Source organism: Pithys albifrons, chromosome 28 (assembly GCF_047495875.1).
Source record: "Pithys albifrons albifrons isolate INPA30051 chromosome 28, PitAlb_v1, whole genome shotgun sequence".
Classification (NCBI taxonomy): domain Eukaryota; kingdom Metazoa; phylum Chordata; class Aves; order Passeriformes; family Thamnophilidae; genus Pithys; species Pithys albifrons.
In genome coordinates, this window is record NC_092485.1 from 4,493,749 (window position 1) to 4,511,990 (window position 18,242).

Sequence of the window (18,242 nt, forward strand, 5' to 3'; positions counted from 1 at the left end):
TTAAAACAAATGGGAAGGTTTGGTGCCAAATTCCACTGGCAAAGGTTTCCTGGGCAGGGGGGGAACTCCTGGGCACCCTTGGCATGTTCTTACAAGAAAGTCAAGCTGGGCACAGCCCAGCAGCTGCTGCTCCTTGTTCCTTTGGTTCCCTTGCTGAGACCCAGGGCAGCAAGAGGTTCAGCTCCAGGGATGCACTATTTCACCTCATGTCTCCACATGTTATTAGGATATTAGGGAGAAATTCTTCCTTGGGAGGGTGGGCAGGCCCTGGCACAGGTTGCCCAGAGAAGCTGTGGTTGCTCCATCCCTGGAAGTGTCCAAGGCCAGCTTGGACAGGGCTTGGAGCAGCCTGGGCTGGTGGGAGGTGTCCCTGCCCATGGCAGGGGTGGAACAAGATGGTCTTTGAGGTTCCTTCCAACCCAAACCATTCCATGGCTCTGTGTCTCCCAGCAGAGGTTGGAAGGGTTGGCTGCTGTGGTCCATTCCAGAAGCATCCATGGCAGGCAGCTCCTTGCCCTGTACTTGCTGTCTCTCAGCCCCTGGGCACTGCCAGGTAACCTGAGTCCTGGCTCTCAGGGGCTGGGGGCAACCCCTGGACAGCCAGAACAGCCTGGCCAGGCCCAGGCTCAGCTGGAGGCTCTTGCTTTGGCTCCTCCAGAAAAGGTGCTGCAGAGGGAACTGGAGGAAAGGTGAAGGGCTGAGCTGGGTGTCGTGTTTTCTGTGGAGGGCAGGTCCAGGCAGGTACTCTGAGCATCCCCACTGCTGACTCAGACACATTGGCTTGCTCAGCCTCTCCAGAGATGCACTATCAGTCCCTGGGAGCTGCTGAGTGTCTCTCACCCTTTCCTGCTGCTGATGTTCCCAAGTCCTGGATCTCCAGCCCCTTCTCCAGCCTCCTTTACCCCCAGCAGCCAGTCCCAGCTTGCACCCTGCAGTAACCAGGCACACACCAAGGGAAGGCCTTTGTGCAGAGGGCAGCAATGAACCCCAACACTTCTTAACCTGAGCATCCCAAACCTGTTTGCTGCCACTGTGAGCCCCAGCAGTGCAGCCCCTTTCCCAGCAGGAGGTTCCCATGGAGCCCAGGGCTGGGACTGATGTGTCTTTGCACTGGTGTGTGCCAGGGCAATGTGCCCATCGATGTGCCAGGAGCCCCCAGGTGCAAACCCCAGTGTCTGAGCCTGGCAGGGTGGGAGCTGTCGCTGTGCCCAGCTTTGGGTGCAGCTGGGATGCTGCTCCCTCTGCTGCAGGATGGGATGTGGGTGGTGGCACCAGTGACAGCCCATAAATCACTCTGGGGATGGGCAGGGACAGATGGATGAGGGGAGGTGTGACTGACCCTTCCCATGACTGTCTCCCTGATACCATCTAATGCTCCTGAGATCTCAGGCATCCCATATCGCTGCTCCTCACACTGCCACGGGCTGATATCCAGGGAATTATGGCTCCTCCTCAAGCCTGAAGTCAAAAACCAGTAGGAAAATCAGAGCAGAATGATTGCCCCAAACAAAGGGCTGGGACAGCCCCAATTCAGAGCAGCAGGATCCTCCCCCAGGTCTGTGTGTGCTTCCCGAGGGACAAAACAGTGGGAGGTGACACATTTCCTCTCCATCCTTATTTCTCGGGAGCATACCAGGAGTGAAGTGTTGGGAATGCCCTTCCCCAGGCAGCTCCAAGTGCTCACAGCCAACCCCCAGAGCACCTGCTTGGAGAAGGCACAACCCCCACCTGCATCCACAGAACTCAGGTCATTTATAGAAAGGTACCAAAAAGGAGAAGCCTCCCTTGGCTTCCCCCTCCCACAGCCCTTGGCAGTCCTGGCACAGGCTGGGCTGAGGGGAAGCCCTGGAGCAGGAGGAGAAGCTGCAGTGCCCATGGGCACAGGTTTGTGACTCCCACCTTCCCTGTGCCATCACCTCCTGGCTGGATCCAGCCTCTCATCCATCAGCATCCCTCCTGCCCCACTCCATGAAGCCTCAGGGAGCAGAAATACGTTAGAAATGAGAATAATCCCTAATTAAGAAGACCAAAGGTGTAGCCTCTTCTTCCTCTGACATGGTGAGACAGAGATGCTGGAAAACCATGGAGTCCTTCAAGCAGTTTTTAAAATAAAGAAAAATAAACCCCCAGTCAGTTTTCTGGTTGAACTTCCAAAGGCTCAAGGCACTCAGAGCTAATGCTGGTGAAGGTGCAGAAGTGCTGGGGCAGAGAGGTAGGACACAGAGAGCTCCTCAGACACCGATGGCTCCCCAAGTTCCCCGTGGTGGGAAGTGGTTTGGCTTCAGCAGCTGCACATTCCCAACGTCCCTCAAACTCCAGGAGTGGGGGCAGCCCCTCCCAACCTGCAGAGACAAAACCAAAGGCTTTAGGCTGGAGAGGGGCTAACTGGGCACACGCAATCCCAAACTACAGTCTGAGCCAGGCACTGATCTTTGGGATTGTCCCCATGGCTTCTGGGATAAGCTCTTCACACAGGAAGCAAACACGGCCTGGATTGTCCCCTTATTCACAGTGGATGTGCTGCAACAACACAATTTGTCCTATAAAATGAGGGCTGGGTTGAATTCCCAACCTTTTTTTCTTTTAAAACTCTGACATTCTGATATGCATATTCTTCCTGTTGATTTGCATTAAGAGCCTCAGAAAAAGTTGCAGAGGAGGAAAATCAGAGGCTTTTTCAGCAGTGCATGTTGGGTTTTGCACAGTTTCATACAGAAAGAGAAAGCATCTACTTCTCCATGGCAGCCAGAGCTGGGCAGGCAGGGAAAAGGCTGGAAAGAGGGTGCAGAAATGACACAGCTTTGCAGAAGGTCATGGCTAAACCTCCAAGGAAGATAAACTCTTCTGCTGCCAGACCATGATGCAAATCTGGTGTCACTAAACCCCCACTGAAGCAGCCCATGAGTGACTGTGGTTGTGCTCAGCACCAGGCACAGCTCCCCATGCTGGAGCTCAGCCCTGGGAGCCCCCCCAGATCCACCACCCCCTCCCAGGACAGCATGACCAGCAATCCCTGCCTGGAGCAGCACCTTTGGGTGCTCTTACTCACCGCTCGATGATGCTGTTGTTGAACTGGAGATCACAACTTACTGACCTCATCTGCTCCAGCAGCTCCTGCATCCTGCAGGGACACAACCAGCCCCTGAGTCCTGTGCTGCTCAGCCCCTGCTTCCCACAGGAGAACCCCCTGCAGAAGGGCTGAGATGTCCCACAGGTCACAGAGATGGGATCACCACACCCAGCAGGGCCACAGTGAAGGGCTTGGCACAGAGTTTTCCAGCCCTGTGGGCACAGAGCCCTTGCCCCATTGCAGGGTAGGAGCAACAGGAGGTTCTGCTCCTCCTGGGGTGCTGGGCTGTCCCCAGAACCCTCTTCCAAAAGACTCACCGAAAGGCCATCTCCTGGCGTGCCTGGCTCAGAGGGACAGGGGAGGACACGGCGGGAACTGGGGCCAAACTCCATTTCTCCATCTGGAGAAACCTGTCCAGAGCCTGTGGAGATGGAGAGACCTGGCAGCCCCCACAGCAGGGGCTGGCAGAGGGTCTGACCCCGGGGGGAAGCAGCACCTCCCCAGGGCTAAACACTCAGGCCATGCCACCCCACCCAGCACAGCCACTGCTCCAGGACATCTCCCGGCACTTTGTGCCCATCTCCCAGGACTCTGTGCCCAACTCCTGGGACTCTGTGCCCATCTCCCGGCACTTTGTGCCCATCTCCTGGGACTTTGTGCCCATCTCCCGGGACTTTGTGCCCATCTCCTGGGACTCTGTGCCCATCTCCCAGCACTTTGTGCCCATCTCCTGGGACTTTGTGCCCATCTCCTGGGACTTTGTGCCCATCTCCTGGGACTTTGTGCCCAGCTCATCATTGTGGGAGCTGGAGGTGAAGCATCATTTTTCTGCTACTGCAATTCCATTCACTGGGTACAAATCCCCTGTGCCAGGCAATCCTGGTGCCCAGGGCTGGCACTGCCAAAGGTTTCCCCATTCCCTCCTGGCACCGTGGGGCAAAACAACATCTCCAGTGTGGACCAGCCACAAGAACTGCAGCAAATTGTTTGCAAATGCTTCAGGGTGTCCCTACTTAAGCCAGGTGGTGGCAGAGGGAGCAGGGGCATTATCAGGGGGCAGGGGGAGACTGTGGAGCTGCAGCCCTGGCAGCACCCCATGGGCACCCACGCTCTGCAGGCAGTCCTGGCAGTCCATCATCTCCACACTGCAGGTGCTGATGCGGTTGCTGAGCCTCTTCAGATGCTTCTTTATCTCACAAACTTTCCTAGAAAGAAAAGCAACAAAATTCCCAGTCCAGGTTTGGCATCAAGTGTGACTCATTAATTTTTTTATGTGTTTTAATTCTACATTCCTTTCTGCAAACCTTTCTGGGTCCAAGTTAAAATCCTGAAGGAGAGCAAATGAGTCACAGCAGTGTTGCAATTACAGCTGCAGCTCTGCTAACAGCTACTGTACCCCAGTTATCCAAACAACACTAATTGAAAATTAATTAGGGAAAGTGTTGCTTGTAAGAGAGACAGCTCAGGCCCATCAGTTCTGCCAACAGCTCTGCACAGGATGGTCCTTTTGTGTCCCATGCAGAGCTGAGAATCTACTCAAAAAGGCTCCTTGGTTCTGAGTTGTTTAAAAAAAAAGAAAAGTTTGTTTTGACTTTAAAAAAACAAAGGAAAGAATATTTCAGGTGAATGATCCACCTCCAGTCCCCCAAAAAAATCAACCACCACACCACAAACCCTGGCAGGAAACAACCAAAACAGGACAATTAAAACTGAGGTAACAATAAATTAAAAATACCCAGTTGTGACTCATGGTGCTTTCTCCCTAAGGATGGAAAAACAGGTACAAAAATACTCCAAGAAAACATGAAGAAGTTTTTTTCCTCCCTGGGAGCAGAGGCAAAGCCCTGCTCTGGTGCCAATGGATTTTGTGGAGCTCCACACCCAGAGGAATCTCACTCCAAGAGAAAATTCCCAGAGGAGCCAAGGGAGGTTTCACTGCTTATGGTGGGATGTGGTGATGGAGGGACTGTGGGATGCAGCTCCTGTGCCCAAGGTGAAACCTGCCCGTGGGTGAGGTTTGCAGAGTGGGAACCCCTGGCAGCAGAACCTGGGGCTGGGAATGGGAAAGGGCTGGGAAAGGCTGGGAGAGCACAGGGACATCCGAGACAACCTTCCAGCTAAAAATCCCACCTGGTAAATCCTACACAGGGATTTACTTCCCATCAAAACCAGGAGCAGGTCACAAGCTGGGTTTAATTCTAAGGCATTCCAGAAACTCCTCCTGCCCACCTGGCAGCCCAGGCCAGTGATGCTCCTCTCTAAAAGCACCTCGCAGTGAAAATCCAATTCCTGCCCCATCCTCTTCCTGCCTGCCTCCCCCTCCCTGCTCTTTGCTGTGCCCGAGCCAGTGGATTGCTCTCAATCACCGCAGGGTAATTTGCTCTTTGCATTATTCCCCAAGCACCATTTAACAGAAAATCATTCCCAGTAAGTAGATCTCTTTGTCTCAATTTTGTCCTGATAAAATGACCTCTCCCCACCAGAGAGCGAGGAAACAGCTGCTTGAACTCAAGCTACAAGTTAAGGGGCTTTGTTAAAAATAAAACTTAAATAACAGGGCAGAAACACATGAGAGTCAGCCCACACAGTGGGATTTCCAGCAGAGCTGCTGCTTTGAGGGCTTGGTACCCCTTTGCAGTCCCTCAGCAGTTCCCAACATTGTCATCTCCATCCCCATCTCAGCACTTGATCCATGGCAAAGAGCACGTGGGAGCCCTGGCTTTTGGTGGTGGGTTAATGGAATATCCTCTCTCCCATCCTCCCCAGAGTCCCAAAGCCAGATCTCCAAATCCCCAGAGAGGGCTGTACCTCATCCTGCTGCTGTGCAGGGCCAGGGCCTCCTGGTATTGCTGGACACAGTCATTCTGGAAAATGGACAGAACCTTCCTGGCCAGGTTCCCTAAATTCATCCTAAAACCAGGGAAAAAAGGGAGAACATCATTATTTCCTTATGTGGATGAAAATGAACATCACAGCTCACGTGGCAGGAGACCCAAAGCTGGTCCAGGAAAAGGGCTGGATGCTCATCAGGAATTTGGGATCAGTTTTATAGAAGGAAACAAACCCAAATTGTGATGAAGAGGAACAGGAGGGTTTGGGGGGCACAGGGGGGTGCCCAGCTGGGTTCTCATCCCCCCAGGGCACTTCTGAGGAGTCTTTGGCTTGGAGTTTAAGGCAAATGTTCAAAGTTAGACTGAACATTAATATAAAGGAGCCACCTGTGGAATTTCACCATTCCTGGTGCATTTGGAAGTGGGCATTTTATTTCTTGCCTGTGTTAAATTCCCCTGGTTTCAATGGGAACCAAAAGGAGGAGTTTTAAAGGTACAAAAACCATCAGGCCCTTCACTCCCACTCCAAGGGAAGCAGATGTGAAAGCAGGGACACTTCCTAAATATGTAACTCAATGAATAAATGGCCCCAAACCAAGGCCTGTGTGAGCAACAGGCTGGAATGTGTTATCCCCACATCCACTGCAGGGATTTGGCCCAAGAGCAGCTCCCTGTCCCCACCTCTGTGGAGGTTCTCTCAAATCTTCATCTGAAATAGTTTGAAAACTTCACTGTGAAAGGTCTTGCCTGGATGAACCATCCAGGAGCCACTTAGAGGTGCCCTCTGACAACACTGGTGACCAGGGGACATTTTATATCCCTTTAGGATTCAATCAGAGCCACCAAACACCAGCCTGGACAGAGCAAGGGGCAGGTCCTGGAAAGGGGAGAGGGTTGGCACTCACTTATCCAGCTTGTGGATTTGTTCCTCGTTGTAGCCCAGCCCTGGGGAGGAGAGACACAGGTCACCACTCAGTGTTTTCCTGCTCATAACCCAAGAAATGGGCAATTTCCCAACATACAGAAATCCCTCAAGGGGATTTTCAGGTGGCAACCCCTGGGCCACTGTCATGGCACAGAAATAGATGATCCATAAAGTCCCTTCCAGCCCAAAGTGTTCTGTGGTTTGATGATTCCATGGAATAACTGCTGAACCCACCAACAGCCTGAGATCATCCATTGAGATCATCCTCCAGCAGTGCAGGTCTGTCCCTGTGACCCCTGTCCTCCCTCGTGTCCCCTGTCCTGTCCCCACCACTCACGTAGACACATCCTGGCCTTCTTGAACTGCTTGTAGATCAGCTGCATCTTCTCCAGGCAGCACTCCATCTGCTGGATGCTGGAATGGGACAGGGAGGGAGGGCTGAGGGCCCACCAGAGTGGGTGGGTGGGAATCAGCACTTTGGGGTGGAATCTGAGCATGCTGGAACTCGGGGGCACTGCTGCTCTCCCTGTCTGTGTGTGGGGACATCACTGATGGAATCTGAGCACGCTGGAACTCGGGGGCACTGCTGCTCTCCCTGTCTGTGTGTGGGGACATCACTGATGGAATCTGAGCACGCTGCAACTCGGGGGCACTGCTGCTCTCCCTGTCTGTGTGTGGGGACATCACTGATGGAATCTGAGCACGCTGGAACTCGGGGGCACTGCTGGTCCCCTGTCTGTGTGTGGGGACATCACTGATGGAATCTGAGCATGCTGGAACTTGGGGGCACTGCTGTTCCCCTGTCTGTGTGTGGGGACATCACTGATGGAATCTGAGCATGCTGGAACTCAGGGGCACTGCTGCTCTCCCTGTCTGTGTGTGGGGACATCACTGATGGAATCTGAGCATGCTGGAACTCAGGGGCACTGCTGGTCCCCTGTCTGTGTGTGGGGACATCACTGATGGAATCTGAGCACGCTGGAACTCGGGGGCACTGCTGGTCCCCTGTCTGTGTGTGGGGACATCACTGATGGAATCTGAGCATGCTGGAACTCAGGGGCACTGCTGCTCCCCTGTCTGTGTGTGGGGACATCACTGATGTTTGCAGAGATGTGGCCCTGCACGGATCACACAGTGGAGTTGCTCCATCCAGCTGGGAACAGCAAAGTGGCATCAGGGCTTTCACCACAAACCTTTTGTCTTTGTGCATTTGCTGCCTGTCCTTCACCAGCTCAGACAAAATCCCATCCAGTGCCCCTTGGAAGTCAAAGATGTTGTGGGAGCACTGAGAGAGCTCCTCATCGACCTGTGGGTGAGGAGGAGAGGTTGGGACCAGCAGCTCTGGAAGCGTGGATGCTCCTCAACCCAGGGGGCTCACCCTCTGCAGCCTTGTCTTCACCATGGCCATGTCCACCACAGCTGGCACCCCACTGCCTGCAGGGACAGACTCGTACCTGAGGGAGGTCAGAAAATGAACATTCCTGAAGAGGAATATAAGCCAGAGGCAGCCACCCCCTGAGCAAAGAGAACCCATCCCATGGTGGAGCTGGCATTGCATTCCTGGGGAGCTGGGAGGTGGTTTCCTCAGGCAACAACTCACCCAAGTTACACCCAAAGGGTAACAGGTCTGAGCCACAAGATGCAAAATGCTGACCTGGTGAAAACTCACCCTGTTGTGTCCAATCTGTTCCAAAATTGTGGGTTTCATTCCCACTGGCTTTAGGCCAGATCAGATGCTGTCTGGCTCCCTGCAGCTGGCACGGGAGGGTTGGGCACACTGGCTAAGTCAGCAGAAATATTCCTGATCCAGAGCATGTTGGAAGGGATGGATGAGCCAGAGCATCCAGCTGCAGCATTACTGCTCTTGGCACTCCAGCCCTGCTCTAATCCCACTGAACTCAGTGGCAATCATGTGTCCTTACTTCTTTTAGATGAAATGGAAATTTAGAGACTTGCTAAATGGCAAAGAATGAAAGAACAGCAACCCAGCAGCAAAGAAATTTCCACTACAACTACGACAAAACAGAAGAGCAAAATATCTGTGGGTTGCTTTGGGTTAAATGGGTTCAGCTTCTCCCAGGGCAGTGGGGTGGGAATGGGTATGTGGGGAATGGGAAGGTCGAGGGCAGCCCAGGGTTCCTCTGTAATTCATCTCCATGAGTGGAGACTTCTGAATGGAACTGAGATAACTCATCATGGAAGGTGTGAGGAGGGAATGCAGCACCATGGGCTGCCACCCTGCCAGGGAGCACGGCTGGTGATGGGGGCCAGACCCCAGAGGGGCCCTGGCAACTGGTGCCCTCCTGCCCGTTATTTGAACTCAGATTTCTTTCCCTTTCCCCCAAGCTGGAGCAGCATCCCTGTCTCATTCCTGCACTTACTCTGCAGCTCATGGGCTGCAATAATCAGAAAAACCTGGAGCAGGAGCCACAGCCAGGACTGACTCTGGGCTCCTATGAAACCAGGGACTAATCATTGAAAAAGGAAGCAAAAAGGAATAAACAGCCAGAGTGGCTCATCTGCCACAGCCTCAACACCCACTGAAAGAGCCTCCTACCTCCCAGACACCAGCTCATTCCTGGAATTCTCCTGATTTCTGATTATCCACCTTGGAAACCCCCATATCTGCCCAGCACCTGTAAGGCCACACTTACAGCCCGTGGGTCTTCCCCTGGGTGAGCTGCAGGCAGGTGAGCACCGAGAGAGCCCCTCTCCTCTGCTCCAGAATCCTCGAGCACTCTGCTCTCAGGTCCCCTCTGCCAAGAGACACAACAGCCTGTCCAACACAGGCTCCCTGGAATCACAAATTCCATCCAGGGCCAGCTGCTTGTGGGGGGGGTTGGCAAGGAGCTGGTGGCTTGTGAGAAAATGGGGGGCCTGGAGGCACCAAAACCGGGTGCAGCTCCTGCATTTTGGTCCTGCTCAAGAGGTTTCTGCCCTGAAGGAAAGGGGTAGGACAGTGAAAATCATCATGGAATGGTTTGGGTTGGAAGGGACCTTAAAGATCATCTCATTCCAACTCCTTGCCCTGGCTACATCCACCTTCCACAGTGATATACACAGTGATGATGGTGGTAATAATGATGATGATAACAATAATGATGATGAAAATAATGATGATGAAAATAATGATGATGAAAGTAATGATGCTTTTTCCTCAGCGTCTCCTAAACTGAAAAAAGTGACTCAAAACTCACAAGAGGGGACAGAAACATCCTCACAACACTGAGGGGTATTTTCCTACAGGTGCAACCCCCTCCCAGCCTGGCACTTGTGCCCCTCTGTGGGTTCACCTTGGTCTTTATGTTCTGCTCCCTCCCCATATCCCAGCACCCCAATCCCACCATCCCCAGTGGTCCCGCTGAAGAGTCTGGAAAACCCTGAGCGTTTGAACTGAACACACAGATCTCCTGGTGCTGAGAAGGGACATGTCCCCCCTTCTGCCACCCTCCCCCAGGGTGTCCCTGTCACTCACATCACCCAGTGGAGACCTCTGGCCAGCAGCTCCCGGCCGCGCCGCAGGGCCTGCCCGATGCGCAGGGTCTGGTGTGCGGCGCCCACCGCGCTCTGCCAAGCAAAGGGCACTAAAAAAGGGGCACCACGGGCACCCCCAGACCCTCAGGCACCCCCTCCTACCTTGGCTGCACTGCAGTCGGCCACCACGTCCACCTTGGGGACAAACTTCGGGAACTCAAGTGCCGCTGGAAGGACAGATGGTGGTCAGGGGGCTTTGGGGAGCCCCTGAGATGTGAGTGGACATCCCACACCCACCAAACCAACCCTGCAGCTGCTCAGGATCTCACAGGATCATGCACAGGAGCTGCTGTGATGCTGGAGGCTCAGTGTGGCCCTCCAAGGTATTTAGGAAACATGGATGAGGGCAGGAATTGCCTGCACAGCCCAGTGTGGAGCGTGGCCAGGGAGCACCAGAACATGGCAGGGGCAAACTGACCCTGCAACCTCTTATTCCTGTTCCAGCAGCTCAATCCCTCCACCTCCTGCCCTGCCCCAGGGACCAGAAACAGGACCTGGAACTGGCAATGGGAAATGGCATCAGAAATAGGAACCAGCACTCCCCACTGCTGGGAACTGGGCTCACTACTGGGAATGGGGATTGGCACCACCTGGCAGTGGGAAATGGGAGCAGTACTGGCTGGCACTGGTCTAGGACCTGGGGACCAGTGTGGTGAACTGGGAACCCTGCTGGGAACTGGGATCCGGGTCTGACACTGCCCAGGCACCAACACCTGGGATCATCCAGGAAATGGCTCCATCACTTGGATGGGGAATGGGAATCTCTAAGGATAACAACTGAAGCAAATCCCTCTTAGGGTGCCCACCCTTGTGCCATGAACATCTCCAGCCATCAGCACTCACGGTCTCTGTATCGGACGCCCACCACGTCCTCAGGGTGCTCAGCAGTGCTCAGCAAGGTCAGGGGGCTGCACTCTGTGGTTTTGCAGAAACTGTGAGCTTGTAGATTAGGATCCAGCTCATACAAGTGTCCTTCAAAAAAGTATTCTTGGTGGTGAGGGACTATATTTGTTTGCTTGAAGACGGCATCTAAAAACTTGGTGGTACTGAAATGGAAACAGAATGAAAGGACAAGCAATGAGGTGAGTGCCAAGATTTCCATCACTTTAGCAGCCTGCCACCCTCAAAATACCAAAATTCTGGTATTTTCTCTTAGGAAATTATCCCACAAAGTCAGTGGAGCCCCTTGGACACCCCTCTGTGGTCCTCTGTGTGCCCATAGCTCTGGATTAGGGTCCACCCAGCTAAGGCTGGTTTGAGCCTGGTTTGTTTAAAACTGGTTCAGGTGTGGTGCAAAGGAAACAGGTGCTGCCCCAAGTGTAATGAGGGGCTGAGGGTCCTGAGCTCGATTCCCAAACTTGCTTTCAAGAGAGCCTTACGTGTTGTAGGAGTGGATGTAGATGCGGTGGGAGCAGGCCTGCTGCAGGGAGAACACGTCCACCACCAGCCTGTGCAAGATGTCATTGGTCCCTGCAAAAAACTGGTCGAAGCCCCAGCATTTCTCCTGATCTGCCTCCAGGATGTTGGCCAAAATGGGGATCAGCTGGTCCTTCAGCCCCCTGCAACAGCAGAAGGAGATGTTTGCATGGACTGGTGTAACCCTGAGCCACGAACTTGGTGACTGCAGGGACAGGAGATCCTGCCCTGCCTTGCAGAGACGTGGTCTGAGAGCTGTGCCATGAAAAGCTTTTCTGCCTCATTAAACCCCCCTGTGCTGCCTGAGGTGGTGCCAGGATGTGGGACCCACAGCAGGAGCCCAGCCTGGCACGGGACACTCACATGGAGAGGCGGCAGGTGATGGGCAGCTCGTAACTCCACTCGATGTTCCCATTCTCCTGCCTCTGGACCCCTGCAACGGCCCCAGGAGGCTTCTCAGTGATGATTTTGTACCTGTGGAAAGAGAATTACTACTGAAACGAGCCAAATGAGCTTTGTTTGGGTGTCCCTCAGGCAGAGGAAAAGGGCAGAGCATGGATGGACTGGGAAAAAGATGATTCACAGAGAGAAAAAAAATGCCCAGAGGGAAAATAATGCAAGGATCAGCCAGGAACTTCCAAGAAGACATTAACCCTGTCTCCTCCTCCAGCTGTTTAGCCACACAGTCATGGGAATGCATTTTACAGAATCACAGTCACAGCATGGTTTGGGTTGGAAGGAACCTTAAAGATCATTCTTTAATGAAATTCTTTAGAGAGAGTGCTCAGGCATTGGAATGGGCTGCCCAGAGAGGGGGTGGGTTCTCCATCCCTGGGGGATTTTAAAATGAGACTGGACATGGCACTCAGTGCCATGATCTGGTAATCAAAGTGGGATTGGATCAAGGGTTGGACTTGCTGATCTCCGAGGTCTCTTCCAACCCAGTTCATTCTATGATTCTATTCCATGATCATCTGGTTCCAACCCATGAGATACCACCCACTAGATCCATTTGCTCAGAGCCCCATCCAGCCAACCCATTTAGAAGGAAAACATGGCATGACTCAGATCCTTTCCCACACAGCACACACACACACACGCCCTCCATGGCTTCGAATGGCTTTGAGGCCATATGGGATCAAACAAGCACTGAGGTGCCTCACAGACCCCCAGGACCACCAACCGTGGTCCCACCTCCCCACACCACAGCTGGACATGGTACCCACATGACCTCCTTGTTCCTGCGGGGTCCCCCGAAGGGCACGAAGGGGAGGCTGCCGGTGGCAGCGTGGTAGAAGGTGACGCCGATGCTCCAGAGGTCCACGGTGACCCCGTACGCCTTCTGCTGGGGCTTGCGCAGGACGGCGCGCTCGTACATGTCGGGGTGCTGTGGGGGAAGCACAGCAGCGCTGGGTCCTCCCAGAAAACCATCACCTGGAACCCTACAGCAAAAACACTGAGCCTTCCCCCTTCCAAAAAGATGGACCTTTTGAGGTCAGGCTCTCCATGCTGCTGCTGCTTCCTAAAAATCACCCAGCTGCCGGATTGAGGGGTGGAAACCAGCCTTCCCCAGGGGCCACCAGGCTGGGACATGCTCTACTCACGAGATATTCCTCTGTGCCATAGACAGACACAAACTTCTCATCATCCTCCAGCTCTCGGGCGGCCCCAAAGTCGGTCAGTTTGTAGATGCTTTGCCCGTCTTCCCCCACCAGCCGCATGATGTTGCCGGGCTTGATGTCTCTGTGGACAACGCCGTTCTCACGGAGGTGGTTCATCCCTGCCACTGGGGAAAGGCTGTGAGTGAGGCTGGGGCACTGGGCTCCAGCAGGCTTGGGTTAAATGTAGGGATGTGAGAATGGTGGAGAGGGGACAAACCCCAGGGTGCTCACACTTCAATGGGGACAAGTGACTGGGAGATGGAGAGAAAGAGTGAGCACAGGGGAGGGGTCTGCCCTTCTACTCCTCCATAGTGGGTCACAGCCTGTTCCCACAGCTGCTTCCCAGAGCAGAACTGCAAGGAGAAACCCCCAGCCTTTTCCCACAGCTGCTTCCCAGAGCAGGACTGCAAGGAGAAACTCCCAGCCTTTTCCCACAGCTGCTTCTCAGAGGAGGACTGCAAGGAGAAACCCCCATCCCAGCAAACACAGAGCTCAACTCCACCCCATTTGGAGGTGCAATTGCTGACCCTTCATCCTACAGCCCAGGGCTGGTGCCTGCAGTGTCCCACCAGCACTGCAGGGTCTCAGTCCTGGCGTGCTGGTGGTGGTGGCAGGGGGTTTGTTGTCCCAGACCCCCCAACTCACCCACACACTGCAGCACGATGAGGAACTCGGACTCAGCCAAGCCAAAGGCATTTGCTGGGTCCTCCAGCACGTTCAGCAAGCTGCCACTGGAGCAGTACTCCATCACCAGCACCTTCTGCTTGCTGCTGCCCTGTGGTGGGAGATGTCATGAGCGCTCTGCTGGCCCTGTGTCCCAGCTGTGGGCCTGTCCTCCTCACCCCAGCAGGACCAAATCCCCTCCCTTGGTTGGTGGACCCCTTGGTTTCTCCTGCTTGGCCAAACCAGTGTTGGAGAATGTCCCCACCATGCCAGGTGCCTGGCTAGGGCACAACAGCAGGTCACATCTGTGCTCCAGCCCAGTGACCCAATGCCACAAGACTGGGCTGAGACAGAGGGTGATGAGAAGAGATGGCAGTGTGAGACCACCACTGCTGTCCTGCAGCTCAGGCCACACTCCTGTGGCACTGTCCAAGCAGGATTCCCAGCTGTGGAATTCCCAGCTACGGGATTCCCAGATGGGGTCCCACTTACTGTCTCCTCCACGGCAAATAATTTGACAATGTTTTTATGGTTCAGCTTCCGCAGCATCTCGAACTCCCTCATCTGGACCTCCTGGGGCCGAAGGTAGCTGGCATTATTAAAGACCTTCACAGCAACCAGCTCCCCTGATTTCTGGGAAAGGAGGAAAAAGAGAAGAAGGAAACGGGAGGTTATGCCATTCTCACCCAGAGCAGCTCCATGAGCTCCGTTACTGAACCCACCTCCCGCCTGGGATGCAAACGACGCTGTCTCTACACCCTGTTCGCTCCACTGCCCCAGCAAAGCGCTGCTCTTCACCTCGCTTTGCTTCCTGTGCCCGCACCCACGTGCTGCCTGTCAGCGTGTTTATTCAGCCCCACGATTAGTTCCCGGCTGGAGCCGCGGCTGGCACTGCCCCGGCGGCTCCGCAGGGCACGGAGCTGTTCCCAGCCCGCCTCTCCTGCCCTGCGCCTGCACTTCGCCCAATAAACTTCACAGGCTGCCAAGCAGGAGAGTCTGCTCCAAGCGTGGCGAGTGTTTGCATGAAGTATGCAAATAGCCAAGGATGGGGTTTTCAAAACCTCTGGGCATTCCCCGGAAAGCAGCTCCTTCCTCTTTCGCTGCTCGGGAATCCGGAGCCGGCGAGCAGGACCCGGCTGAGCGCCCCAAAAACCGCCAGGGAAGGAGCCACAGCGAACATGGAACCAGTCCCCAAAGCAGCCCCAGGGAGGCAGGGAGAGGAGCACAGCCATCTCTGTGCCATGGGGCAGGAGTATTCCTGTGCCATGGGGCAGGAGCGCTGAGGGCACGGCGGCTCCGTGGCTTTGGGGGTCTCCAGAGTGCCCCCCGCCTTGACCCGCTCACCTTGTTGCGAGCTTTGTAGACACAGGCTGTGGCTCCCTGGCCCAGGAGGTCCTCGGTGCTCCACAGGTAGTTGGGGGTGCTCTGCATTTCCTGCGGGAGGCACGGGGGGCACAGCCTTTGTCCGTCCCTGCCTGGCAATGCGCAGGGAAAGGGCGGCCAAGGATGTTCCTGCCCCTCTGCTGCTCCAACCTCGCCAAGCCAAGGCTGCGCATGGACCGCGCTGCCAAAACCGCCCGGCCGGGACCTGTCGGGGCTGGCAGCGAAAACCTGACAGATGTAAAAAAAAAAAAGCCACGAGCAAACAAGCGCGGGGCGGCGAGAGGCACCTCCCCAGCCCGGGAACTGAAACCTCCGGATTGCAAAACCCGCTCGGCAAGGCAAGCGGCGGCCGCGCTGCAGGAGGAAATGCTTCAGTTCCTGCTCGAGATAAGAATTCCCGGTGTTGCGGCAGCCCCAGGCGTGCCCAGCTCCGCAGGGCCGGGAGCGGCAACGCGAACCCCAAAAGGTGCTGAGCACCGGCTGCCATCGGCCTGGCCACGGCAGGGAGGGGGGAAGCAGAGTGGGGTCGGGATCCGTGTCCAGGGTCAGTGTCCAGCCCTCGCTGTCTGTGCCAGCGCAGGGTCGGTGCTCGGCCCCTGGCACAGCGGGCACAGCATCACCCAGTGGGACGTGTGTGCCACGAGCTGCCCCTGCTCTGTGTGGATCCCCCGACAGGGATGTGGGATACAAGATGCAGAATAGGGTGCAGGGATGTTGGAAGCTGTGGGACAGAGTGGGACATGGGATGCAGGATAGGGTGGGATGGAGGATGCAGGATGGCATGTGGAATGTAGGACAGGGTGAGATGTGGAATGCAGGGTGGGATGTGAGATGTAGGATGGAATGCAGGGTGGGATGTGGAATGCAGGATGGGATGTGGGATGCAGGGTGAGATGTGAGATGTAGGATGAGATGCAGATGCAGGGTGGGATGCAGGATGGGATGTGGGATGCAGGGTGAGATGTGAGATGTAGGATGAGATGCAGATGCAGGGTGGGATGCAGGGTGGGATGCAGGATGCAGGATAGGGTGGGATGCAGGGTGAGATGTGGGATTCAGGCTGGAATACAGGATGCAGGGCACTCGGACACCCCTCCACTGCCTGCACAGGGCAGAGCAGGGCTGCTCGTGCTCTGCTCACTCTCTGACTCAGAGACACTCACACTTGACCTTGATCAGCACCAGCACCAGGCTCCCACTGCCAGGAAATGATTCAGGCTGGTGTAGACATGTCTGAAGGCACCATCCTCAAAGACAGAGCCTGCAAAGGTCTGTGAGCACATCAATGTGTGGCACATCCAAACCCCAACATGAGCCCTCACAGCCTGCACATAAACTCCACACAAAGCTAGTTCATTAATTCCTGCTGAGCTTCATTTCCCAGCCACGTGTGACTGTGCCTGGAAAACCCTCTGGAGAGCTGCCAAGCTGCCAGCCTGTGGGCACAGACTGGCCCTTGCCCTGAGCTTATCCCAGGGACTGGTGTGGGTGACAGAGTCTGTGGCAGCTGCAGCAGAGGAAGCAGTGACGTGAGTTTAAAACCAAGTGAAACTTGAAATCACTTCGATTGAAGTCATTTTGCTGCAGCTCAGCTAACAGGAAGAGAAAGGCTAAGGGTGACTTCTTGAAACCATTTCTAGTCTTACTTTCTGTGCATGTGGTAACTGTGTCCTTCAAACAGGACCATCTGTCTCTCTCCCCAGTGCTGGCCAAGCTCACAGGCTGAGGGTGCACTGAGGGGCTGTGCTGGTTGGGCTTCTGTGCCATGTCCCTCACTCACCACACTAAAAAATCATCAAATTTGAGATGGAGATGCTTGAGAAGCCCTTCCCCACACTGCAAAAAATGCAGCTCATTTCTCATGTCATTTCTCACCACTGAAATCATAGATAAGAGCAGTTAATACAAGGAAGAGGGGCAAGTAAAGCCTCCGGAGGGGAATTCCAGCTGAGCTCCTTCCCAAAGTGGCCCAGAGGGTGCAATGATGGTTCATCATCCCCACACTCAGCCCTGCACCCACCGTGGCTCTGCATATTCAGCTCCCTCCCTGGGAGCACAAGGAGCCCATCCAGGGCATCAGGAGAGGAAAGGCCCCATCCTGTGGTTCAGGCTCAGAAACTGAAACAAAGATGTTTTTTAAAGACAGAAAGCCCCAGGCTCAAGTATTTTCTGAGACTTCTGACCATGTTGCTTCAGCTTTCACTGATGGGTGAGCGGGTTTGATCTGGTGAGGGGTGAAGACAGACAGGAAGGAAATCATTAGAATATTTTATAACACCCCAAAAAGGTTATTTTCAGGTTGTGCTGCAAGTCCTTTCAGTCAGTTCTCCACAGGCAACACCAGCATGCCTTGATGCCAGTGTGGTGCCAGTCCTTGGAGCCCAGGGACCCCAGCACATCCCAGTCACCCCAGCACATCCCAGTCACCCCAGCAGCTCTCCCAACTGGTTGCAGAGTCAGATCCAGCCCAACCCCAGGAACTCACCCCCAGGGTTTGCCTGGCTCCTTTCAGACTTCCTCATCCTTTATTTTGCTATCCTTTTAAATTTAACAGCTGATTTCCTCTCCCTGGTTGTGCCAACAGCAGGTTTTACCCTCCCAGCTGACACCCCAATTATGCCACTGGGAGAGCCCCTGGTGCGGGTTGGGAGAGCAAAAACCCGGCCCTGAAACCAATTTGTGACAACCATTAATTGTTCCAGGTGGTGGCAGCAAAGCCTAAAGAATAAAGGCCAAGCAGCACAGTCTGCAGCAGGGAC

General features: G+C 54.6%; 1 protein-coding gene across 3 annotated transcripts; it reads right to left on the reverse strand.

Moving 5' to 3' along the window:
* Positions 1–2,087: 2,087 nt before the first annotated feature.
* Positions 2,088–15,692, reverse strand: IKBKE (inhibitor of nuclear factor kappa B kinase subunit epsilon). Of its 3 annotated transcripts, none has more exons than XM_071578805.1 (20): positions 15,445–15,692; positions 14,593–14,733; positions 14,083–14,212; positions 13,381–13,562; positions 13,003–13,163; positions 12,140–12,250; positions 11,740–11,919; positions 11,204–11,406; positions 10,463–10,527; positions 10,302–10,369; positions 9,481–9,582; positions 8,205–8,280; positions 8,020–8,132; positions 7,164–7,240; positions 6,807–6,846; positions 5,879–5,980; positions 4,179–4,275; positions 3,388–3,491; positions 3,050–3,121; positions 2,088–2,342 (listed from the first exon to the last, which is right to left on the reverse strand). In XM_071578805.1, the coding sequence occupies exons 1-20, from the start codon at positions 15,529–15,531 to the stop codon at positions 2,309–2,311; spliced, it is 2,145 nt and encodes a 714-aa protein (XP_071434906.1). In that variant the 5' UTR covers positions 15,532–15,692; the 3' UTR covers positions 2,088–2,308. The 3 variants fall into 3 exon arrangements, with proteins under 3 accessions (XP_071434906.1, XP_071434905.1, XP_071434907.1); XM_071578804.1 differs by having other exon boundaries at positions 10,302–10,393; XM_071578806.1 differs by lacking the exons at positions 14,083–14,212; positions 15,445–15,692 and having other exon boundaries at positions 10,302–10,393; positions 14,593–14,662.
* Positions 15,693–18,242: the final 2,550 nt, after the last annotated feature.